This window comes from Pelodiscus sinensis, chromosome 4 (assembly GCF_049634645.1).
Source record: "Pelodiscus sinensis isolate JC-2024 chromosome 4, ASM4963464v1, whole genome shotgun sequence".
In the NCBI taxonomy this organism is placed as follows: domain Eukaryota; kingdom Metazoa; phylum Chordata; order Testudines; family Trionychidae; genus Pelodiscus; species Pelodiscus sinensis.
In genome coordinates this window covers 9,179,375-9,204,670 of record NC_134714.1, presented here as the reverse complement: position 1 = coordinate 9,204,670, position 25,296 = coordinate 9,179,375, and the positions used below count along the sequence as shown (strand labels likewise).

The 25,296-nt window shown below is 39.0% G+C and overlaps 1 protein-coding gene across 3 annotated transcripts in view; it reads left to right on the top strand.

Annotated features, from left to right (window-relative positions):
• Positions 1 to 25,296, top strand: part of WDHD1 (WD repeat and HMG-box DNA binding protein 1) — a 56,434-nt gene that overhangs the window by 12,366 nt on the left and 18,772 nt on the right. For all 3 annotated transcript variants that reach the window (XM_075926238.1, XM_075926239.1, XM_006120118.4), the window contains exons 4-16: positions 5,900 to 6,051; positions 8,649 to 8,760; positions 9,343 to 9,393; positions 10,986 to 11,081; positions 12,645 to 12,737; positions 13,458 to 13,564; positions 16,106 to 16,247; positions 16,417 to 16,615; positions 16,812 to 16,996; positions 19,318 to 19,502; positions 20,995 to 21,236; positions 22,606 to 22,743; positions 24,322 to 24,478. In XM_075926238.1, the coding sequence (XP_075782353.1) occupies positions 5,900 to 6,051; positions 8,649 to 8,760; positions 9,343 to 9,393; positions 10,986 to 11,081; positions 12,645 to 12,737; positions 13,458 to 13,564; positions 16,106 to 16,247; positions 16,417 to 16,615; positions 16,812 to 16,996; positions 19,318 to 19,502; positions 20,995 to 21,236; positions 22,606 to 22,743; positions 24,322 to 24,478 (1,859 nt within the window). The remainder of the gene's footprint in view (positions 1 to 5,899; positions 6,052 to 8,648; positions 8,761 to 9,342; positions 9,394 to 10,985; positions 11,082 to 12,644; positions 12,738 to 13,457; positions 13,565 to 16,105; positions 16,248 to 16,416; positions 16,616 to 16,811; positions 16,997 to 19,317; positions 19,503 to 20,994; positions 21,237 to 22,605; positions 22,744 to 24,321; positions 24,479 to 25,296) is intronic.

Below are 25,296 nucleotides of genomic sequence, written 5' to 3'. Positions count from 1 at the left end.
TCCTTCCCGGCTAAGTAGAAAACCAATGCTTCTCTTTGTCTGTCTTTTGCTCCTAATGTATTTGAAGAATCACTTTTGCCTTTTGTACCCTTTGGTAGGTGTAACTCGTTTTGTGCTTTAGACTTTCTGGTTTTGCCCCCTGCGTGCTTTTGCTTTTCTTTTGTTCTCCTTAACAATGAATCCATGTTTCCACTTTTTATAGGATTCATTTTTGATTTTTAGGTCATCAAAGAACTCCTGATGGAGCCATATTGATGTCTTACTATTCTTTCTATTATTTCTTTACCGTAGAGTAGTTTGCAGTTTGTGCAAGTGACTGCACTCCACCAATGTATTTAGGCTAAGGTATTAAAGCAATTAAAATACATCAATTTACTTTAAATATCATTTTACCCCCACATCTACTGACATCTGTTCCCAAAAGAGAGATTAATGTTGAGTCACTAGAAACCTCTAATTGGCTAACAAGTCTGTCTGGTTTATGATTTAGCTAAATCATTCAAGAACTTTAAAATGCTTTAGAGTTTATTGATTTGACTATTTATCTTTACCCCATTCAGTGGGTTAAAGAAATACTGAAGTTTTCCTCATGCTGAGTTTCTCTAATGTACATATCTATCTCTTCTTCACATCAGGGTATATTTACATCCTGATTTTAAATTCCCTTAGAGAAACGGAAGCAGCAAATTATTTTTATTTTTAATATACAGCCGTGGTATACAGCACGCTAGCCATTAGCCACATGTGGCTATTTGGCCGGTTGAGTGTGGCTAGTTGGCTTGAACAGTTAGTTAGTCATTATTTCAGAATAACATGGCTAGTTCACTATAGCAGTAGCCACTATAGAGGCTACTGCTTCAGAACTGATTGGACACCACGGATATACAGTGTAATTTAATGATGATGCTCACACTCTCAGACTTTATAGTGGTTGATTGACCATCTGGATCAAAAATTATATTACAGAACTTATTTCCCAGTAGTGCTGAAAGCTTTGCCCTTGTTAACCTGTGGGTGTCTGGCTTTAAGGATTTTTGGCTACCCAAAAGATGATTCTCTGACCTTTTCAAAGCTAAGATAGAAATTGAATCTTGAATCTTTATTCCACTGCAAATGATAGTAGTTTGTGGGAGTGCCGATTAGAACCTATTTTAGCAATCCAGTAAACTGGTAATCTGCTCAGGCATTGAAGTGCCTAATATATCTATCCATCATGAAGGAAGTTCACGTTTTTATAAATATGGATGGAATGATTATTTGAATATAATTAAAATAAAGATGTCTTACATCTGTTCTCGTAACGTGTCAACTGTACATCATAATACAGCTTTTGAAAATGTAACTCATTTGTCTTGAGAGAATTTTCATAGTAATTCCTTTGAAGCTATTCTATGCTACATGAAAAAGTATTATATAAATACTTTGGTGTTTGTTTGTTGTATAAGATCTTAAATGTTCTCTCATTTTACAGCATCTTTTGAAGATGAGAGAATGATCCCAGGAGTTTGTAGTTAATCTTCAAGTTGGAAACAGTGTTTGTGGCAAGGGTGTAATCCCATTTAATTAGTTAACCAGTTAAATGTTAAGTTTAACAGGTTAACTGATTAAACGGGGCTGGGCATTCCAGCCCACTGGGTGGGAGTGGCTCCCTTTTGCCACCAAGCCCAGGCTGGAATGGGCAGGCTAGACTGCCAGCTCCCAGGCCATGTGGGCAGCCTCACGCAGGACAGAAGGCACGCCCTCCTTCCCTGCTGCTGCTTTGCCCCCTTCTCTCAAACTGTCTAGTAAGACTGCTGATTTCCACCCGTTAACTGGTTATATGTTCACACCCCTAATTTGTGGCATACAATTTGGCAATTATAGTACAGGCAGTCCCCGGGTTACGTACAAGATAGGGACTGTAGGTTTGTTCTTAAGTTGAATTTGTATGTAAGTCGGAACTGGTACATATTGTAGGGGAAACTCTAGCCAAACATTTCTCCAGAGCTCAGTTTTATTCTCCCACACCTCACTTCCGGGGTTGCCTCACCCCGTTTGTAAGTAGGGATCTGATGTAAGTCGGATCCATGTAACCCGGGGACTGCCTGTAGTTATAAAATGCATGCTTCAAATTTTGATAACTTTTTTGGGGGGGAATGAATAAATAATTATTGATGTGTATACTTCAAAAAAGGCTATATTTGAACATAGCAAAAACTTGAAAAATTCACAAGAAAATTTTGAGGAATACTCATTTTATTTTTGCAGATTAGTTAGCCCACTGCTTTCAAAGATGTATATCTTTGTTTCTTAGTATGAGTGTTAAAAACATTTTCAAAGATTTAATGCCAGTAATTCTGTTTTTAAAAATTAATTTTTCTTCATTCATAAATAAAAACGGTTTTCCCTTGAAGTAGGTCTGAATTAGTACAGTACAACTTGATATCTTTTAACACATTAGATTATAGTCTGAATGTTGTTACATAAATATATATATGTAATATTTATATTCGTGAACATAAACTTTATGTACCGTATTTTCCGGCGTATAAGGCGACTGGGCGTATAAGACGACCCCCTAATTTTCCAGTTAAAACATAGGTTTTGGCCTATACTCGCCGTATAAGACTACCCCCCCTTCCGAGGCAATTTCCTTCTTCTTGCTGGAGCCATGATGGGGTCTTTTCTACCAGCCATTTGTTGTACACCCACTTACAGAAAGTCCCTAATCTTTTAGGCCGCTGGATGTGCGGTAATACAGTACTGTAGCTTCGGCTACATACAGAACGTCCCTGTGCTGATACTGTATGTACTGCGCTGAGCCAATCCCGGCAAGTGGTGTATTCTGTTAATGCATACAAAGCCTGCTCGGATTGGCAAAGGTTGTAATAGCCCGCCTCTCTGACTCAGCCAATCCGAGCAGGCTTTGTATGCATTAATAGATGACACTGCTTGCTGTGATTGGCTCAGCGCGGTACATACAGTATCAGCACAGGGACGTTCTGTATGTAGCCGAAGCTACAGTACTGTATTACCGCACATCCAGCGGCCTAAAAGGTAATAATAGGGACGTTCTGCATGTAGCCGAAGCTACAGTATGTTTATACCCGGCGTATAAGACGACCCCCGATTTTTGGGGGATGTTTTTTAGTATAAAAAGTCGTCTTATACGCCTGAAAATACGGTAATTCTGCTTTTGGAGGAAAATATGCATGACAGCTGTAATTATGTATGTTATGTTACATTATTTGTTGAACCTGCTGCCATACATACGCAAAGAGTGATGATATATTTTTCCTTAACAATAGATTATCTCTGTAAACATAAAAGAGTGCCATAAAATTTGCTATGGCAATTTATCCTATATTAATTTGGAATCATTCTGAATAGGAAATATTGGCAAGATTAATGTGATGGTCTTTTGTTTTTTATTTCTGCAAACTGTCCATTTGTTAAACTATGTCTGAAAAATCTTCAGGCTTTCCTTAATGGCATTTAATCTGTGAAATTTGGGACAAGGGTGCCCTCTCATGATAACATGGCACATAAAAACTAAATATATTTTGATTACACTTTTTTCTGGTGGGAAGTGAACTCTTTCTTCTCTATCAAAACACTAGAATTCCTCCTTGTTTTCCTGCTTCATGCTCACCACAGTTAAGGCCTCATAATCCCCTTCTTTCAGGTGCAGAGGATTGGATAGATCTCAGAGCTCATTAGTGCCATTTCTTGACTTATGCTCACAATTTTAGTAAAGACACAAAGCTGTAAGGCACTAGTCCTGCAAAGACCTATTCACTTGCTTACCTATGCATTATGAGTGGTTCCACTGAAGCCAGTAGTGCTGCTCACAGAGCATACATTTAAGCATCTTTACAGGATTAGGTCCTACAGGAATAACTTGTTTAGCTATTTTACGGCAGTGGTTTTCAACCTTTTGAGGCTACTGTATCCCTTTCAGGAGTCTGATTTGTATTCACTTCCCTTGTATGTATTTTAGAGTGTGTCCGTCTGTCTGCAAGTTCATTTGTTCAAGAACTCCTAAACAGTAAGAGCTAGAACCACTGTCTTTGGTATGCAGTTTCCTCTTCTCCTAACTTAAAGTAAGGTCAGGGACTGATTGTGCCAGGACAACTGGAAGCCCTGAGAAAAGGACAGTTTTCCATAACATTCAAAGGGAGGGTTTGGAGGGATATGATATGAGTGTTGCTACTGGGAGCAATGAGTCCACAGGGGCGAGCTATCCTACAGAATGTCCACTGGGAGCAGCTGAACCACCAAGGGAGTGGCCAGCAGGACTCAGACTCTGCCATTGAGCCTGCTAGCACACTGAGTAAGTAGTGCCCCTCCCCAAACCCTTTCTCCCCTCCCAGCCCTTGGCTGCAGTGCTGGGCGAGGGGAGGGAGAGAAAAAGGGCCTCTGGCAGGCTGGGGGCAGCCCCGGGGGAAATAATTCAGGCCCTTGGAGGGTTAGGGGGGTGGTCCAGGTGTAGGGAGAGAAAACAGGCCCCTGGAGGGCTGGGAAGGGGATGGAGGAAAGAAAACAGACTGTTGGCAGCTGGTGGGGGGAGGTGGTCGGGGAAGAGAATAAGCCTTTGGCTCTTGGAGGGGGCTTCAGAGGGGGGAAAGAAAAGAGGGCCCTGATGGACTATAAGAATGGCCATACTGGATTAGACCAAAGGTCCATCTAGTCCAGTATCCTGTCTGCCAACAGTGGCCAATGCCAGATGCCCCAGAAGGAGTGAACACAACAGGTAATCCTTATGTGATCCCTCTCCTGTCATTCATTTTCAGACAGAGGCTAGGGATGCCATTCCTACCCATTCTGGCTAATAGCCACTGATGGACCTAACCTCTATGAATGTATCTAGCTCTTTCTTGAACCCTGTTATAGTCGTAGTCTTCACAACATCCTCTGGAAAGGAGTTCCACAGGTTCACTGTGCATTGTGTGAAGAAAAACTTCCTTTTGTTTGTTTTAAACCTGCTATTTATTAATTTCATTTAGCAACCCCTAGTTCTTATATTATGGGAACAAGTAAATAACTTTTCCTTATACTTTTTCCACATCAGTCATGATTTTATAGGCCTCTTATCGTATCCCCCCTTAGTCTCTTTTCTAAGCTGAAAAGTCCCAGTCTTTTTAATCTCTCTTCATATGGGACCCGTTCCAAACCCCTCATCATTTTTGTTGTCCTTTTCTGAACCTTTTCCAATGCCAATATATATTTTTTGAGATGAGGCGACCACATCTGTACACAGTAATATAAGACCCTCCCCAAGCTCCTCCTCACTCCCCAATCCTTACTCTTGCACACACACATCCTCCTCCACCCACATCCCCCAATGCCTTACCCTGAAGGACCCGGGCAATGCCTGGTGAGTCATCATGCACTATTACTGAAGTTTGTACTGACTTTGCTAGAGCATTTTATGTAGCCTGTTATAAAACTAGGCAAATGTCTAGAGTTGTGGTGTCCAGCCAGTTCTGAAGCCACTCAGCTGGCCAAATAGCCATGTGTTGAGCACCACGTTTCTAGAGGAATCGATGTGCCTCATGAAGACCTCTGTGTATCCTGAGGGGAATGCGTACTCCTGGTTAAGAACCATGGGCTTACGGAAGACAGCGAAATCAAATTAAAATTGTGGAGAGTTGAATTTGGTAGTTGAAGATTTTCTCCTTGGTTTCTGTTAAATTTTTGTTTTGTTTTTTTGTTTTTGTGGTGGTTGAGAGAAGAGGAAGAAATACAGTTGGAAGGAAAATTTCTCTGATGCTGTTTATTTTTAAAACCAGAAGCTTATCTGGAATCATTCAAGATTATCTGTGGAAATATGAAAAAGATCACAGTGATTTTCCGTTCTTTGGACCAAAGTATTTTTCTTTGATCCACCAATTCCAGAATGTATTTTTTTCATTTGTAGAATGGAAGACTGCTTACTGCAGTTTCTAACAACACTGTCCAGATTCATACATTCCCGGAAGGATCTCCTGATGGCATCCTGACTCGTTTTACCACAAATGCAAACCATGTTGTCTTTAACAGGGATGGTACAAAGATTGCTGCTGGATCCAGGTAATTTGATTTTGATTCAGGACAACCAATAGCTACACAACATTTGGAACATTAACAACGTAATAATAGAAGACTAGGATTGGAAGAGACCTCAGGAGGTCATCTATTCCAACCCCCTGCCCAAAGCAGGATCAACCCCAACTAAATTGTTCTAGCCAGGGCTTTGTCAAACTAGGACTTAAAAACCTCTAGGATGGAGATTTCACCCTTGCCCTAGGCTACCCATTCCAGTGAAATGGTTGCCCCTAATATCCAACCTAGACCTCTCCCGCTACAACTTGAGACCACTGCTTCTTGTTATGTAATTTGCCACTACTGAGAATAGCCTAGCTCCATCCTTTTTGGATCCCCCTTCAGGTAGTTGAAGGATGCTATCAAATTCCCTCCCCACCACTTCTTTTCTGCAGACTAAATAAGCCCAATTCCCTAAGCCTCTTTCATAACTCATGTACCTCTGACCCCTAATCATTTTTGTAACCCTCCACTGGACTCTCTAATTAGTCCACATCCTTTATGTGGTGGGGGTGGGGTGGAGAGAAACTGTATGCAGTACTCCAGATGTGGCCTCTTCGGTGCTGAATAGAACAGAATAATCACTTCCCTTGATCTGCTGGCAGTAAACCTACTAATGCAGCCCAATATGCCATTAGCCTTTTTGGCTGCAAGGGCACACTGTTGACTACATCCAGCTTCTTGTACACTGGAATCACTAGGTCCTTTTCTGCAGAACTGCTTAGCCAGTCAGTCCTTAGCTTATAGCAGTGCATGAGATTCTTCAACCCTAAGTGTAGGAATCTGCACTTGTCTTTGTTGAACCTCATCAGATATCTTTTGGCTTAGTCCTCCAATTTGTTTAGGTCACTATGGACGTAGTTCCTACTCTCCATATCTACCTCCTTCTCCCAGTTTAATGTCACTCACGAACTTGCTGGGGGCGCAGTCTATCTTATCATCCAGATCATTAATGAAGATGTTAAAGAGAACAACAAAAATGAGGAGCAATGAAAATGATTCAAGGCCTAGAAAATATGAGCCAGGAGGGAAGACTGAAAGAAATGGGCTTGTTTAACTTAGAAGAGAGAAGACTGAGAGGGGACATGATAGCAGTTTTAAGCATCTACAAGGAGGAGGGAGAAACATTATTTTCCTTGGCCTCTGATAGGACAAGAAGCAATGGGCTTAAATTGTTGCAAGGGAGGTTTAGGTTGGACATCAGGAAAAAATTTCCTCACTGTCAAGGTGGTTAAATACTGGAATAAATTGCCTAGGGAGGTTGTGGAATCTCCATCACTGGTGATATTTAAAAGCAGGTTGGATAGACATCTATCAGGGATGACTGAGTTGGTGCTAGGTCTTGCCGCAATGGCAGGAGACTGGATTTGATAATCTCTGGAGTTCCCTTCTAGTTCAAGTATTTTATGGTTTTATGTTGAATAAAACCTTTACAGTCCAGCCAAATAGTCCTCAAGCCATGTATCACTATCCATTGAGCTTGACAATCAAGTCAGCTTTCTGTCCACCATATAATACATTAATTAAAGCCATATTTCTTTAATTTGCTGGCAAGAATACTGTGGGAGACCATATAAGAAGCTTTGCTAAAGTTAAGCTATATCACTTCCTTGACTTTCCCCATAGCCACAGAGCCAGTTATCTTCTCATAAATGTTGATTAGATTGGTCAGGCATGATTTGCCCTTGGTGAATCCATGTTCATTGTTGCTGATCACCTTCTTAGCCTCCAGGTATGTCAAAATGGATTCCTTGAGGACCTGCTCCATGATTTTTCCAGGGACTGAGGTGGGTTAGGGAAGTGCATTCTAATCCTGTTTCAAGTGGTTCATACCATAAAAATGTATTCCAAACTGAATTTGAGACTCAAATGTCTATAACTAGTGTTATGTTTTTTTCTTACATCTGAAACATCAGTTGAAGTATTATTTACATTTTACAAGTGTACGGGAGAGTGCTGGGTCAAGATCCTATTGTAGGGCCTAATATGGCTTAAAAGTTTATAATATTCTTAATAATGGAGTAGGTTGAGTCACAGTATTACAAAAAATCAAATATTTGAAAATTAGCCAATGCATTGTTTACATTAAATATTAAAGTTTTCATAAAGATTTTTTATCAAACAAGCTTAGTATGCATATGTAGCAGCTATTTAGCAAGATAAGTTAATTGTGGTACTGATTAAAAAAAAGTATATCTATATCCAAACCTAAATATCTATCCATATAAATATCTACTTTTTAAGAGCCAAAATATAGATTTATGTGATATCAGCCTAAAATAACATATTATATATGTGTCATGTATTATATGATTTCTTATTAAAGCATCCCATTTCCTCTTTAATTTGGGAGGTGGAATTGTTGCATTCTGATTTTGATGGCCTGTTCCTGTTCCCATTGCAGTAAATGGCAAGACTTCGCTTTTCACATAAAATCTTCAGTGATAGGGTGTTTTTTAATCACACCTATCCTCCAACCAATCAATAACGGAGAACTCACATTTACTTCAATTAAAGGAGAACAAAGGCCTGCCTGTCAGTGTTAATGTAATCTGGTTAATTAAGTACATTGCTTTCATGTGCAGTGATTTTATGATCAAAGTTGTGGAGGTGACTGATAGCAGCCAACAGAAAACATTCCGAGGACATGATGCCCCTGTCTTAAGTCTGTCTTTTGATCCCCAAGATGCTTTTCTGGTAAAACATTTTTCTGTCACTTTCTACTTTGTATTACTTTTTTCCTCCAGCCATTTATATTTTGTTTCTTTTGGGATCTTAAAAATCATAGAATGATCCACAGGCACAGAGGACATTGTTTTTATTTCAGTTGTCTCTACTGAGTACAGCTTATCAAAAGTGTCAAGTGAATATCAAACTGTGTCCAGTAAGCTTAGCTGTACTTCCCTACGTGTGCATCCTCAATGTGAATTTTTTAATATTGTGCTTACTACTCAGGGAAGAAGATGATCCACTAACATAATTTAAAACAAAATATTGATTTAAAAGAATTATATCTCATTTCAAGTATGTCATTGTGAAGAAGATGTAAATACAGCAGCTTTGGAAAAAGTCAGGGTTTCATATATTTTCAAACGATGATATATATATTATTTAATATAAAATATAAATCATAGCATTTATTGTGAGTATAAAGACTTTTCAGATAATATATGTCTATTGCTGGCTGCACACCTTTTATACTTCTAATTGCAGCATGACTTTTTCTACTTCTACTATGAATTGTTAATGACATTTTAAAAAATACTCTATCGTATACAGACATCAGCAAGCTGTGATGGGTCTGTCAGAATATGGAAAATCTCAGATCAGGTAAAATGCCAATTTTTGGTGTTAAACCTTAGATTTTACTGTGTGTATTTTACAAAAGAAAGTTCTTAACTAAAATGCACTTTTTGTTTTGGTGTGTTATGATTGGTTTATTGGCAATGCATGGAAAAGATGAACATTTTAAAAATCCTAATTCAGATGAAATAAATAATTTGCAGGTTTACTGCTAACAAAAGCTCATAATTTAATTTTACACGGTAGAGCTCATTCTTGCATAGTTGTGTCTAAAACCTTGCTTGAGTCCTGTTAACTCTAGGGTGGGACTCCAAATAGGAATTACTATACATGGGCTGTGTCATGCCTTCCCATGCTTTATGAAAATTGTCTTATGAATATGTAGAAACTTAAAAAACAACAAATAGTCTTGCAGCACCTTAGAGACTAGCGAAACATGTAGAATTGTAGATGGTATCATGAGCTTTCGTGGGCATGATCTACTTCAGATTGTTAGTCTCTAAGGTGCTGCAAGACTATTAATTGTTCTTTACGTTTTTCCAGTTACAAACTAACTTGGCTACCCCGCTGAAACTTATAAATATGTGTAACTGAAGCTTCTTTAGACAAAATGCCTCATGTAACATATCAATTTTTAAGTTACAATCTGCTAAATGTGTATATCCTATTTTTGTGCATGTATCATTCTTGTATTTGAAGTTAGAAATATGAAGTGTGGAGCTGTTTATAATTCTAAATGTGCTAATGAGGGCCATTACTGATGCTCCTGACATGTAATGACTTGGTGATCAAGTCAATGACCTGTGAATAGTCTTGTTTGTCTTTTGTAAACCCAAACTGGCTGGTTGTAGAAAGACATGTGACCAAGCCACCGGATTCTGAAACCCATTTTGGAGCTTGTACTTTTCCACTCAAGGTGAGAAAAGTCTGAACTGAGCATAAAGCATTCCCACTTTGGAATCTTGTGATCCTGGGGAGGTGGCTTGCTGAGGCTTCGCTATGGGTTCTGCAGTATAAAGCTTATTTTAGGCTTTATAATGTAGAGCCAGCAAATTACATCCCTAATTTTCACTAAGTTATAAAACCTGGAAATGATTTTTTATACAGGCAGTCCCCGGGTTACATGGATCCGACTAAATCGGATTCCTACTTACAAACGGGGTGAGACAACCCCGCACTAGCTGTTTCCCCCCAGCAGACCAGGGAGATGCGAAGCTAGCGCCCCCCACAGCAGACCAGGGAGACGCGGAGCAGCTTTTCTCAGCAGACACCTCAGCTTGAGAATAAAGGACTGAGGGAAGTGAGGTGTGGGAGAATAGAACTGAGCTCTGGAGAAATGTTTGGCTAGAGTTTCCCCTACAATATGTACCAGTTCCGACTTACATACAAATTCAACTTAAGAACAAACCTACAGTCCCTATCTTGTACGTAACCCGGGGACTGCCTGTAATAATAAGATAGACTCTGTATAATATTGGGTGAGAGATATTACATCATTTCCACAATTCTAGTCTAATTACATCTTTTCACTACGCTTCACTTTTAAGTCTTTTTTATTTGCAATACAGAGAGATTTTTGCAATTCTAGAGAACCTAGTATCTAAGTATTCTGTTTTCAGACATGCGTGACAAGTTGGCCACTGCTTCAGAAGTGTAACGATGTGATAAATGCTAAATCCATGTGTAGGCTTGCCTGGCAGCCTAAAAATGGGAAGGTAAGTGACACATTGTTTTTCAGTCTGTATTTTAGTCTTCTCTCTGGGGGAGTACTTGGCACACTGATTGCTAACAATTGAATTTAAGCCAGGTCAATTCATATCCCAGCATGAAAAAATAAGAAAAATATGTTGATGAAATTCCTTTTAAAAATAAACAAACCCTGGAAATGGATACTTGTTAAAAACTGTAGCATGAGTACCAAAATGAGGCTGAATGTACTCTAGGTCTCTGCCTGATAGAGTAGTATACGTTCAAGTTATGCTCAACAGGAAGGAACCCTGTTGGGGTTCTTTGTTCATTACTAGGTATCAAAGTGATTCAGTCTTTCTTTAATGTGAGTAAATTTTGTCCTGTGAATAATTTCTACTGTAAAAATAAATAAATATGCATTTAAATAATGAATTATTGCATTTTCAACAGAGAATAAAATTAATTTTAGTGTCAGTGAAGACATGCTGATAGTTACATGGTCAGTAAAGTGAAATTCTGCCCTGCCATATATGCAGCCATAGTAAAGAGGCTTTGGACTGGAAACTAAGTGGGAAATGGGAAAAACCCCTCTTTCAGTTTATGATCTGAAACAATGGTTACAACTTTTACACCCTATGTGAGGTTCTCGTCCCCTGGAACTGCATACGTGCATTTTCATTGTTCTCTCCCAAAGCTTGCCTTAAATAATCCACTTCAGGCCATCTTGTTCTGAGGCTTTATGTCAAGTCTCTCTGCCCATCTCCACCTAGTGCTGATACCAGGAGGGTTAAGTGGTGTAGAAGACCATGTATCATCCTTTTGTGCCAGGCTGAATGTCACCTGCAGTCCATTAGATTTGCATTTTGCTTTTCAGGTATACAGTTATGTTCTAAAATCACTATTGCACACACATTCTGAAATTTAAACATGTATTTTTTTATTTTTGTTTTTATTATTTTTCTTATTTAGCCCTCATATAAGAAGTGCTTTGAAGTGTAGTGGTTTCTAGGGTGTCTGACAAATTTTTACATGTTTTTTTTCTATACTTTGAATTAGGTGAAATGATCTTGTTTAAGAATTAAATATTCAAAGATGTATACTTATATTATTAGATAATATATACATATTAATAAATCTAATCAAGCGGTTTAATAGACATCTACTTTGGGGCATCCATTGGGGGAAGTCTTGTTTATAAGCAGCTGAAATCTATTTATAAATTTTGCTAGTTGTTCCAAAGAATTTCTGTAATTTTCAGGGGCAGCTGTTAGCTTCTTCACCCTTCTCCCAGAAATAAATGCAGATTTAAAATAGAAATTGGTGTGCTCAAATGTGTTTGATTTGTGTTTCTTGCGATTTCCAGTGTAATTTGCAATGTTCTATGTCTTTATCAACCAATTAAATTGGAATGCTATTAAAAGTGTTCATTAAATACTGTGACACATTGTGGTAGTTGCAACTATAATATCAGTTCTGAATAATGGAACTATACTGCTTGTTTGCTGCTATAATTAATGTTATTTGAAAGGGAAGGGAAGTTTGAAATAAAAATTAAATTAAGAAAAATTTTGATTTGTCCCGCTGAATAGTTACTAGCAGTTCCAGTTGAGAGAATTGTTAAACTGTACAGAAGAGAAACTTGGGATAATCAATATGATCTTTCAGATAATTTCATCACTCAGGTGAGTGCCCTAAAACCCAGATTGGCAAACTTTTCCATAAGGAGGCTCTTAGAAATTGTTTAGTGACCATATGCCTTCTAGGTGATCTTCCCTCTCTTTTGTAATCTTGTTATAATCCTATATTGAATCATATAAAGAGAACTGTTAGGAATATTTCTTGATTTTGTGTAGTAGAGATTTCATTTATTTACTCTATATTTTGATTAACTGAAATCTGCTTACATAGCAGGGAATTAGCAGCATTGCTGTTCCCTGTCTTATAATATGTCTTTGGAGATTGCTGTGTAGGAGAATGCAAATTTACCTGTGTAGTAATTTAGATATGTGTATTCGGTATGTGTGTAATCACTGGGTATATTGCCAGTGGAACAGATATTAATAGTCTTTCAAATATTAAAATATAAAACATAGTCATTTACACTGTACATAACTCCACCTAAAATAGTTGCTTTCTATACTTGCAAAATGCATTGTGCTGCTGTCCACATGTTGCAGGATATTTGAAAACCTCGGATTTTGTTGCATTTCTCTACAGCATGCAGTGACTGAAAATAAGCACTCTGAATGAAAAGTAATAAAAACATCCTTATTTTTAATGTGTCTCTTATAAGAAAGTTTCCTAGAAGTTTTCAAAATTTTCATATATGTGATTTTTACTATACAGAGCCAAGAATATTGTCAATGCTCACCTAATAGCAATGTCTATTCTACTTACCCTAGACTCTGAATATTGTTACCTGGTCTCCTTGCGGACAGTATGTAGCAGCTGGAAGTGTTGATGGATGCATAGTCATTTGGAATGTGAAAACTCAGGAGTGCATGGAAAGGTATTCATTGCTTTCCCATACAATACATAAATGTTTGTCTATTGTTTTGATAAAGAGGAGTTTTATCCTATCATTTATTTTTAGACTTTCACCATATAAATAGATACATAATTTGCTTTTAGAAAACTCATAAAAAGATATATTTAGATTTAAAAAAAATCCCACTCTCCTGCTCTCTCAGCTGAGAGCAATAGAGTGGCAGTCCACTCATGGCCTTTATATGGCCCCACAATGGGTGGGAGCCTGTGAGCCCAACAAGACTTCCATATGACCTGCTAGCTCACCTTAAAAAAATATTATTCTGCCTATTATTTCTAGTTTTTCAAGTTACAGACTAACTCGGCTACCCCTCTGAAGCTTTTGACTGACTTAGTAAGTCATTCACTGGCAGTGCTTAATTTGTAAATGAAAAAGGTGCCAGGACTCAGTTCCAGCAAGTCCCAGCACAAAATAAACATTGCCTGGGTGGCTGAAGAGTTGTTGGATACCCAGCACTGATGGCAGCGCTGCCACCTGCAGCCGGGCAGTGGTAAGAGTTGCATGGTATGGTAATGCCACTCATGTCTGTGCTGCTGCTGATGGTGGCACTGCCTTCAAAGCTGGGTGGTTGGAGAATGGCAGCTGCTGGCTGACAGCCAAGAGATGCTCGCACAAATTAAGTATGACTTATTGGATTTTAAGTTCTTGCAATTTAGCATGTCCATTTTTTCATTAGTGATGGAAAAATGAATGTGAATTGGCAAAATTAGCAGGAAAAACAGCTTTTAACCAAAACTGAAGAGCAGATTTTCTTTTTATTATGCTGCCTCGTTTTCATTTAAGATGCCAAACCCCTGTATCCATCTGTAAGGTTGTCAGTGTGAGGCGCCACTTTGAATCAAAGCACAGTAACTTCAGTGCAGCTTCGTCTCCTGGCAGCATTGCAAGTTGTGACAAAATTGAAAACCTGAAAAAGTCATATCACACTTCAGCTGTCATTCTCTCAACATCAGCAACTTTACAGGAAAAAGCAATAGCTGCCTCTTCAGATAGTGCTGGGCTGTAGCTAAAAAGAAATGGTCTTTCCTATATGCTAAGCTTGTGAAGGAGTGCTGTTGGAAATGCTGGAGGAGCTTTTTGCCAGAGATAAAAACAAAGATGACAATGTAAATCATGAGAAGCAAATTCCTTGTTTGATTCCACAGCAGCGTAAAAGTTGGAGGTAATTTATGAGGAGCACTCCTTCCTGATTTAAAAAATGCCAAATATATGTCTCTTGTAGTGGACAAAATGCTGTTTGTTAGCTATTAAGTTGATGAAATTTTCTAGGAATAATTTTTGTGCTTGATACCAATACAACCCTACTCCACAAGAGAGGTCATTTTTTAGAAGATAAAAGATCTCCAGAAATGATCCTTGACTGGGAAAAAGAAGGGCTTTACTTCATGTTTGGCCTTTCTTTTATACATTTCACTGAATTATTCACCAGACTGTCTTAAGTGGTAAATTGTTTGGAGCTATGAAGGAAGACTGAAAGAATTTGGTTTGTTTAGTTTGGAAAAGAGAAGACCGAGAAGGGACATAATTGTAGTTTTCAAGTACCTAAGAGGGTGTCACAAGGAGGAGGGGAAAAAATTGTTCTCCTTGACCTCTGATAATAGGGCAAGAAGCAGTGGGCTTAAATTGCTGCAAGGGAGGTTTAGGTTGGACATTTAGGAAAAACTTCCTAACTGTCAAGGTGGTTAAACACTGGAATAAATTGCCTTGGGTGGTTGTGGAATCTCCATCACTAGATATATTTAAGAGCTGGTTAGATAGGCCAGTGTTTCTCAACCTTTTTGTATAAAGTACCCCTTTTAAAAATTATAAGTACCCCCAGTACCTACAGTTTTCAGACACAATTTTATTTCTACCATTGCAACACATTTATTTAAACAACTTAATCGTAGCCAGGCAGGCGATGAAATTTTTGGGTGTAAAAAATACAAAAATAATAAAGCACTGTAAAACTTATAACCAAAATTCAGTTTTCTCCAAATTTCAGTTATGTTGACATACCCCCCCAGACTTCTCTCGGGTACCCCTAAGGGTACTGTACCGCTGGTTGAGAAAAACCAGTTACAACCACTGGTTGAGAGAGATGCCTATCATGGATGATCTAGGTTGTGCTTGGTCCTGAGGGCAGGGGGTTGGACTTGATAACCTCTCTGGATCCCTTCCAATTCTAGTATTCTGTGATTGTATGATTTTATATATTCTTATGCCAACAGTGGCCCTTATATTAAATAACTCTTTTCCCTTCCTGTATTTGTAGAGAACAATCATGTCTTTCCTCAGCCTTTGGTTTTTAGGCTAAACAAACCAAACTCCTTAAGTCTCTAGTCATAAGGCAGTTTCTCCATTTCTCTGATTATCAAAGTAGCCCTTTTCTGTACCTCTTAATTTTTTTGCTACATTTATCTATATGTTGCTTTATAGCACCAAGGAGCATGAGTACATTGCAGAATGCACTTATGAAAGGACTAGCCTTAAGAATCTTAAAAACCATTTTTGTGTATTTAGGATGAAACATGAGAAAAGTTACACAATTTGTGGGCTGGCATGGCACCCCAAAGGAGGGCAAATAGCTTATACAGACACCGAAGGAAATCTGGGACTCCTTGAGAATGTTTGTAATAGAGCTGGAAATAAATCAAGTGGCAAGGTAATAAAAATATGAATCCTTATGTGTGTGTTATGCAGTCATGCTTATTTAAAAACTCAAAGATCTAGCCAACTGAGCCCCTGTATGGGTTGGTCTGGTTATTAGTTAATTCACCTTATGAATGCAAGGATCAGAAAAATGCTCTCTGAGGACTTTTACTTCTCTTCAGATTTCCAGGGCAGTGACAAAGGACTATGATGATCTTTTTGATGAAGATGATGACTTTTTAAACGCAAACCTGACTGAGCCACGGTCGTCTCCAAAGGTCATATCTAATGAGGAAGAAGATGATGATGATGATGACCTCATGCTAGCTTCAGGCCATCCTAGGCACCGAGGGGCAATAATAGAGGATGATAACTCACTAGGTACAGTATGAACTGGGTTCTACAACTCTTATAGTATTTTGGGGGGGTTTAATAATGTCTTATTGTGTCTTTCCTACATCCTCTGGTCAAATATGTCCTATGTCTTACCACATTGCACAGCTCTTTGGTGTTTCTTTAATTGTTTTCTCTCTCATATGCCACAGTAATTCTCTGATATTGAAGTTTTACTTTCTAGATACTGCGCTAATGAAAGTTAATTCCAATCTTGAAAAAGATGATGATGATGACCAAGATGGCAGCATACCGGTTCTACCAGCGTCAACCACCCAAAGACCTTTCTATGATGGACCAATGCCAACCCCACAGCAAAAGCCATTCCAGTCTGGTTCTACCCCTTTGCATCTCATGCACCGCTTCATGGTAAGTCTAATTTTATCTATGGATGCGGGTATTATAATATCTTCCATAATTACTGACACTTCTTCTGGTTTGAGTTGTCTAAGACTAAGATCAAATTTTTTAGACTGTTATCTTGGAAAATTTTAAAGTTTGACATAACTGTGAAGCTAAATAATAAAAGTAGTATTCTGTTAATACCAAGAACTCTTAATGGTATACTTAGCACCTTTTGGGTCTAAATCTGAAAGTACTTTTACAAGGATTGCTAAGCATTGTATACGTAGCCTCATTTACACATGAAGAAACTTGGCTGCAGAGAAATTAAGTAACTTGCCTAAATCACACACAAATTTGAAGTTTCTATTTTTTATTTGATATAGAATATTTAAGGAAAAATTAAAATGACATTTTGTACCTGTGTGATTACATTCTGACAGCCCAAGTCCCATCATAGGGAGTGGGGGAGGAAGTAGGGATTGACAGTCCCCACTGCTGCTGTGAAGGGGTGGGACTGTTGTCGGTTTGGCAGGGTCGTCCTGATGGGTTCCTGCTCTGTCAGTGTTAATAACCAGAAGGCTGCTTGCCTGTGTCTCAATGATGTTTGCCATGTTGACTTGCACAGTTAGTTAACACAGCAGACTTCAAGAGAGCCCCCAAAGATCACAAATCAGATGAGGATCAAAGGCGCCCAGTCTGGTTTATTGTTAAGCAAAGTACAGTAATAGTTGTTAGTAGACCACCGAACAGTGGACTGACTAAATCAGTGGGAGACCTCCACTGTCTTCCTGGTCAGTCAAAGTCCATCCCCCCAAGACACCACTTTATATACAGGTACAAACAAGTTATACATCACTCCTGACACATCAGGTTGCCACCCTCTGATGCTACTTAGATATCACCCTGTACCTCGTGGTGTAATTAGATCAGCTGTATCCATCATGCTGTTGTTTTAGACCCTTTCTTGAACCTGTGTTGGTATCTGTGGGGGGAGTGGGTACTAAGATCTTTTTAATGAGATGGTGTTACCATCCTTTTGGAATGTGCTTTCACCTTATGACCAATACCAATTACTGTTCTACACCAGGGCCTATTACCAAGTAGCGTTTTTCACTCTTAGCCCTGTTCATGCTAAGTTCTGTGAGCAAGGGGCCTGCCTCTTGCTCACAGCTTAGTTTTGCTTTATATTAGCCAAATGTTGTCCTTTGCTAGCTAGGCCTCAGGCCTCAAATCAGGCCTGTGCTACATAGGCTTTTGTTTTAGGCCTTCATCTTACTAGAGTGGGTATAGCTCCAGCTCTAATCCTAGCCACTGACAGCTCCAGTTGTGGGGGGAGAGGGTGTGGGAGGGGATTGCTACATCTGCATGGTGTTGGGGGGATAGCTCTGGCCCCTGTGGCTGATGTCAAGAGACACCTTGTGCTGCAGGGGTGGTTAGAGTAGGGAAGTGGAACAGTTCTGGTCATGGCAGCTGACAGACCTGGCTGTGTCCACTACGAGCAAGGAGGACAGCTCTGGGGCCAGCACAGCACTGGCCCTTGCGGCTGGCAGCTCTGGCCATGGCTGCTGGGGGATGTGACTGAGGGTTTTGGAAGGAAGGTGACTACTCTAGTCACTGACAGCTCCAGCCCTGGGGGCTGAAAACTCTGGCTGCTGACAGCCATGGCCCCACTTGCTGATCCATCCATTGCAGTCGCTGAGGCAGGGTTGAAGATGAAGAAGTCATTAAGGTCTGCTAGATTCACAGAATCCTTTACCTCTGCGACTAAATGCTGTCCTTAACTATGAGTTTTATTCACCAGTTTTGTACTTTTAAGACTAATTTTTATTTTATGATCTTCTGTAAACTTCTTCCATTATTTCTTTCTTTATTAGGGATGTGAATAGGTAACTGATTAATCAGTAAGCATCACCCTTATCGAGTGATGGTTACCCAGTGGGGGCTGAAGCAGCCCGCTGGGCCTGTTCAGCCCAGTGGGTCCTTCCGCGGGCGTGGGTGCTCTGCCAGAGTCAGAGTAGTCCTTGTCTGGCCCTGTTTAATCGGTTAACTGGTTACACATAACATTTAATTGGTTAACTGGGATTTTACATCCCTATAGTTTACATCTGTGACTAACCTATCCTTCATTTCACAGGGAGAGAGATTAAACAATACACACACAGTGATTATAACTTGCTTTTGTAATCCATTATGGTGTCTACAGATGAAATCTGGTTAAATTTATACTGCTGAATTTATTCAGGAGCTATGAATTTGATTTTTTTAAAACCCTTTGTAACTGTTCATAGGTGTAAATAATTTAACTGGCTTATTTGGAATTGCTAATATTCACCTTTTTCTTATAGGTATGGAACTCTATTGGTATTATCCGGTGTTATAATGATGAGCAAGACAATGCTATAGATGTGGAATTTCATGATACCTCTATACATCATGCAACACACTTACCGAATTCTCTAAATTACACAATGGCTGATCTCTCTAGTGAAGCTATCTTGTTGGCATGTGAGAGCACAGAGGAACTTGCAAGGTAAACTGTAGCACTTCTGCATGAGACCTGTATTGTGGAATTAAAGTCAGCACGTTTGATACCATGGAGCTCTTTGTTTTATGCTTCTTGACCTTAATTAAAAAAAAAACCCAAGCAATTTTGGTGATAGATTTTCACATCCTTCCACTATATAGATTTAAAGAGTATCCTAATACTTTATGTTGTGCAGGTAACTTTTCTTTGTTTCTTGTTTAAAGTTCTTCTGTTTGGTTTTAATGCATTGATGTTGTAAGAGAAACTGTATGTACGAGTGACAGAATTTCAGTCCCCTCAAGTCCATAATGTTGGCCAGTGTGTCCCCTTACTTCTCTCCTCAGTACTGGGAGTGACAATAGACAGATATTTTGTATGAGCTTAGGTGTACAGATGTATTTTGGCTGCAGGGCACACACTGACAGAATGACTTAAGTTGTGTATTGCATCGTGCTCCTTATATCTGCTGATGAAGGGTGAAATACGTGCTCTCCAACAGCAGAATGTTCCCTTTTACAGTAGCATCCTGCCTGATTCTTCAGTGAGGATTCTGAAGATAGAAGGATCTTCCACTAATTTCCTCACCCAGCTCATCTCTGTACAACTAGCCAAAATGTAGCCCTTAATTTATAAAATGTGACCAGCATCTACTAGTTAGAGGAGTGCTGAAACACTTGTAGGCTTTTGAAAGCTTTTCCAAAGTATGTCAGACACTTGGGGTATTTAAGAGTCAGCCTTTTTGGCCTTCTAGTGTTTCAATGTAATGTAACAAGACTCTATAGTAGTTGTATTTTTAAGTTTGCCATGTGAAAGATGTTGCATTGGAGTTCCACTATTAAATGACAAATGGGAATGTAATAGACAGTAATGATCAATGGACACAGGGATTAAGCTCTAAACATGTAGCTCTCTTCCTGGATCTTATTTACCGCTGACAGATATCTGTGAGAGTTGTCTGTCCTTTTTTATTTTTTAAATCCTTGCAGCACTTAATAGAACTATTCATGCAAATAGACTCTTGTCAAATTGAATTTTTAATCAATTTGTTTGTCTCTCAAAGCTTAAATTTAAAAAACTTAAAATTTTTAATAAAAAATAACCAAAATAATTTATCAGGAAAGTGTGACAAGTTTTGTAAGGGCCTGATTATCAGGAGTGTTTAGCACCCTCAGCTCCCATTAATTTTAATTAGAATTGTAGTTGCTCAGCTCATCTGAAGAATCCCACCCATGGGCACCTAACCAGATTCCACATCATGCTTTTGAAGAATCTCTATTTCTCCAAAGCTGCAAATTGAATTGGATGATCAATCACTGAGCAATAGAATTACAATTTATAATTTGTAATTATCATGTCATTTCACTTCTCTGATAGTTGCAGATTGTAGGCAGTATCCAGTCTCTAAAAGTTTACAAAGAACAGGTAAGTGGACAGTATATTTTAAATCATGCTGTGTATTTCAAATTTAAATGTTTTTCTTTTATTCTCATTTTTTTAGCAAGCTTCATTGCATCCATTTTAGCTCTTGGGATTCAAACAAGGAATGGACAGTAGATATGCCAAAGGATGAAGATATTGAAGCTATTTGTCTGGGTCAGGGCTGGGCTGCATGTGCCACTAGTGCCATGCTAATTCGTGTATTTACAATTGGTGGAGTTCAGAAAGAGATCTTCAGTCTCCCTGGTCCAGTGGTGTCAATGGCAGGACATGGAGAACAGCTTGTGGTTATTTATCACAGAGGTATTCTTTTTTGTGTGCTCTTTTTTTTGGTTTGTTTTAAATCATAGAACACTAGAACTGGAAGGGACCTCAAGAGGTCCTCAAGTTCATTCCCCTGACCTCACAGCAGGACTAAGCACCAGCTAGATCATCCCTGATAGATGTATATCCAGCCTTCTCTTAAATATCTCCAGTGTTGGAGATTCCACAACTTCCCATCCATCCCTATTACCTTTTGTTAGTGGTTTCAGGTAATGGTCTGTTGTACATTGTTACCAATTCTTTTCCTCACTCTGTGCTTTCTCTCTTTTCCTCCACTCGTTATTCCTTTTATTGCAGCAACCCCACAACTGTCATTGAATAATAAAACCTACATATTCAAACTCAAGTGCCTTAAATTAGTCACTTAAAAATAAGTAACCTGATTGTGAGAGGGGCCAAGGATGCGCAGCATCCACTGACTTATGTAGGAATTGTATGTGTTCAACACTTGAGAAACAGCAACAATTTTTTGCTTAAATTTTTAAACACTCAAGTTTGCAAATGTTGCCTTTGTTGTATATTGATGCATATCTGTCACTTATGACGACGTGAATTCTGAATAAACTATAGACCTTATATTAGATTATAATATACTATAGACATTTAATTGCTTGGCAGGAATAAAGAAAATGCTTTGATAATTGGCTAAGTTTGGGGGAGAGGATTGTAACTGTAAGAGAGCCATTATCCTGCTTAGATTTGAAACACAGGAGCAAACTGCCACTGTAGTTTGTAAAAACAGTTATTACGTATGTGTTTGTAAGAGCTTACAAGATACACACAATATGTACCCGCATATCTGAGATCAGAATTGGTCTCTCAGTTATTTGACTGAGGAGTTTGATAACCTGAATTAGAATTACTGAGGTAACTGTTCAATTAAAAACATATTAAAAATTAGCTCAGAGAAGAATATGCATTTTACTACAGGTTAGACCTCCCTGGTTTGGCATCTTTGGGAATTTGCTGAACCAGGGGAGGTACCATGCCAGACCCCCCCTCCCCTCCCGGCCAGCCCGTTTCCTTCCCCACCACTGGCACCGCTTCAGGTCTCAGCCCGCTACCATCGACAGCAGCTCTGGCCCTCCTACCAGATGCCAGACCTGGCCCTGCTCCCTGATGTGGCCCCACCTGGGCTGCAAGACACCAGCCCCCTTGCCACCAGGCTCTCCTGCCACTTGGCTCCCCCCCCTGCGGCTCAGGTCCAGGAACATCCATGATCTGGATCTTGCCAGACCATAGAATCACGGTTTAGGGAGGTGCAACCTATATCGGATGCTGTCAAAGAAAGTATGCAATTACATTGTTATGCTATATAGTCATTGTTTTGACTTTCTTTTCTTACTAGGTACTGGCTTTGATGGGGACCAGTGCCTTGGAGTGCAGCTAATAGAGTTAGGGAAAAAAAAGAGGCTGGTTTTGCATGGAGATCCACTTCCTCTTACGAGGAAATCCTACCTGATGTGGGTAGGATTTTCAGCAGAAGGTAAGCTAATGCAGTTATATGATTGACATTCCAATTAGAAATGTTAGTTCCCTTTTAGATGGAGAATTTTGCAGAGAGTACACCTAACCTTCAAAAAATGAGATTTTCCTGTAACTCCAGTTTGTTTTTAAACGGTCTTGAACACTGACCAGTCCTTCGTTCTCTGATTTAAAATGTGGTAATCAGAAATCTTAGTGCATTTATGATATTAACCAAAACACATAAAAATCTTACTAAAAAACCTTGAGCCAGTCAGCTTCCCGTTTTGCATTTCCTCCTCCTGCCCTCCCCCCCGCCCCCCAGCCACATCTCTGCCATTCTACCAAAACAGAAAAAGCTTGAATTCTATCCCAAACTTCCACTTAGGGAAAAGCCTGTGAGAAAAATAGATGAGCCATGTTGCATTCTGTGAAGATCAGCAATGTCTCCTCTGTCAGATCTATATTTGGAGTGAGTTCTAGAACTGAGGTCCCACAGCTGGGAACATGCCCCCAAACCCTACTCCCCCTTGTGAGTCCTTGTGAGGTCTTTTAAGTCATGTTCTTCAGCTGATCTCAAATGCTGTGTTACAGCATGAGAAGTGTTCTCTGCAATAATCAGGAACAATATTATTAAAAAATATTTAAGTTGCAGCCAATACCTTGACTTGTACCTGGACACAAATTAGAAACCAGAGCATGCTGTGAACTACATGCGTCATTCTTCCTGTGAGAAGCACCACTTCAGGAACTGCATTCTGCACTAGCTGAAATGTTAGTGGTCTCCACTGGCAGCTTTGTGTCCAATAATAATTGCAGTTTGAGGTGACAAAGACCAGATAAATGGGCAGTTCTGCTTCCAAAAGGAGAGGTTCCAATCTGCTAGTCATACATGGACGAGAATAACTTTTCTTGGCTATTAATGCAATTGGAGGGCTAATAAATACTGGGGATCTAGCAAACACTCGCTAGTCTAAAGATATCAGCACTTGCACCTCTTCTGAATGTTTTCTGTATTCACAAGTATGACCTCTTTCTTTTGTGGTTTGGTACTCCACCATCCAACCTTCATGCAGGCCCGAATTTTAGCTGCATAGTGAGAAAGTAGAAAGACTACACCATCTGAATCAAATGTCAAAGACAATTACAGCTGCTAAGTAGTTTAATTTGGGAACTACCTGCCTTGAGTAGAAGAATAAATTGCAAATACTGCTGGGCCCATGACTGAAAAGAGAAATTTCCTTTCGGTTGACTTGGTTACTTCTGAAACTTATAGCAGGAAAAAGTGCGTGTTACCAAAGCTGGTGTTTTCCCTCAAGTAACTTACTTTCTAGCAAATCTTTCAGGAATTCCAATCTATTATGTATTTCCACATTTACATTTCAGTTTGAATAATCTGACCAGCAGGTGGTGCAGCTTTCTAAGCAAATAGTAGCTTCTCCCAAACAGTTTGTACTCTTTGGCAGGAGGGCATTACTTAATATTTGGGTATCCTAACCATGTACTGCTGCCTAGCAGCATCTTCCCATAAATCCTTAGTCATATTGCAACCTTAAACCAAGTTGTCTTACAGAACAATGCGTGTGTTTGTTACAAATAGGTACCCCATGTTATGTGGATTCTGAGGGAATCGTGAAGATGTTGAATAGAGGACTTGGGAACACATGGATTCCTGTGTGTGACACAAGAGAGCACTGCAAAGGAAAATCAGATCATTATTGGGTAGTTGGTATCCATGAAAACCCCCAGCAGCTGAGGTGGGATATTGCAAAGGGAATTACTTTCTTGATTTATCTTGATCATGGTATATATGTTACATTTCCCCTTTATTATAATATAAACTAGAAAAAAAACTTTTACAAGTGTGATTTTTTAAAAAGATTAAGTAGCTAATACATATGCCCCAAAGTGATCGATCGATCGATCGATCGATCTATCTAAAAATAAATAAAGTTTTAAAATATACTTTTAATTACTAAGTTCACCTTGAATAAAATTATCATTAACAATTTGATTAACACATTTCTAACGTGTGACTGACTAATTTTACATTTCTAACTTGGCTAGTAGGCATCTTGCATTTTATCGTGCATGGTAAATTCATGACCTCTTGGTACTGAATTCAAACCTTACTAAAATTACAATTTTCTAAAGCCAATAAGCTCATAAGATTTCTTCTGATTATGGAGTTCCTAAAACAGTATCATAAGCTCCCAATTCCATTTGGTCCAATCGTACATTGCTTTTTATAAATGCCTTGATCATTTGGTATATCTTTCCCCCTCGTATGCCTTTAATAATGGCCAGATCGTGTAATGAAATCCACATGGGTGGATATTGTCCTGTGTGGATTCAGTCATAACAGTTTACTTTTGCAAAAATACTTAATCTATGACTGTAAGAAGCTGAGAATAAACCACCATTGTATAGAACGGTGTATGACAATAACATGGTTTAAGTAATTGATATTTTTTTAAATCCCTTTTTAATGCACCCAAGCATCCTATCTGTTTAATTGCTGATCCACACTAGGTTGGTCTTTTATTCATCCATCTGTGACTCCTATATCCTCCCC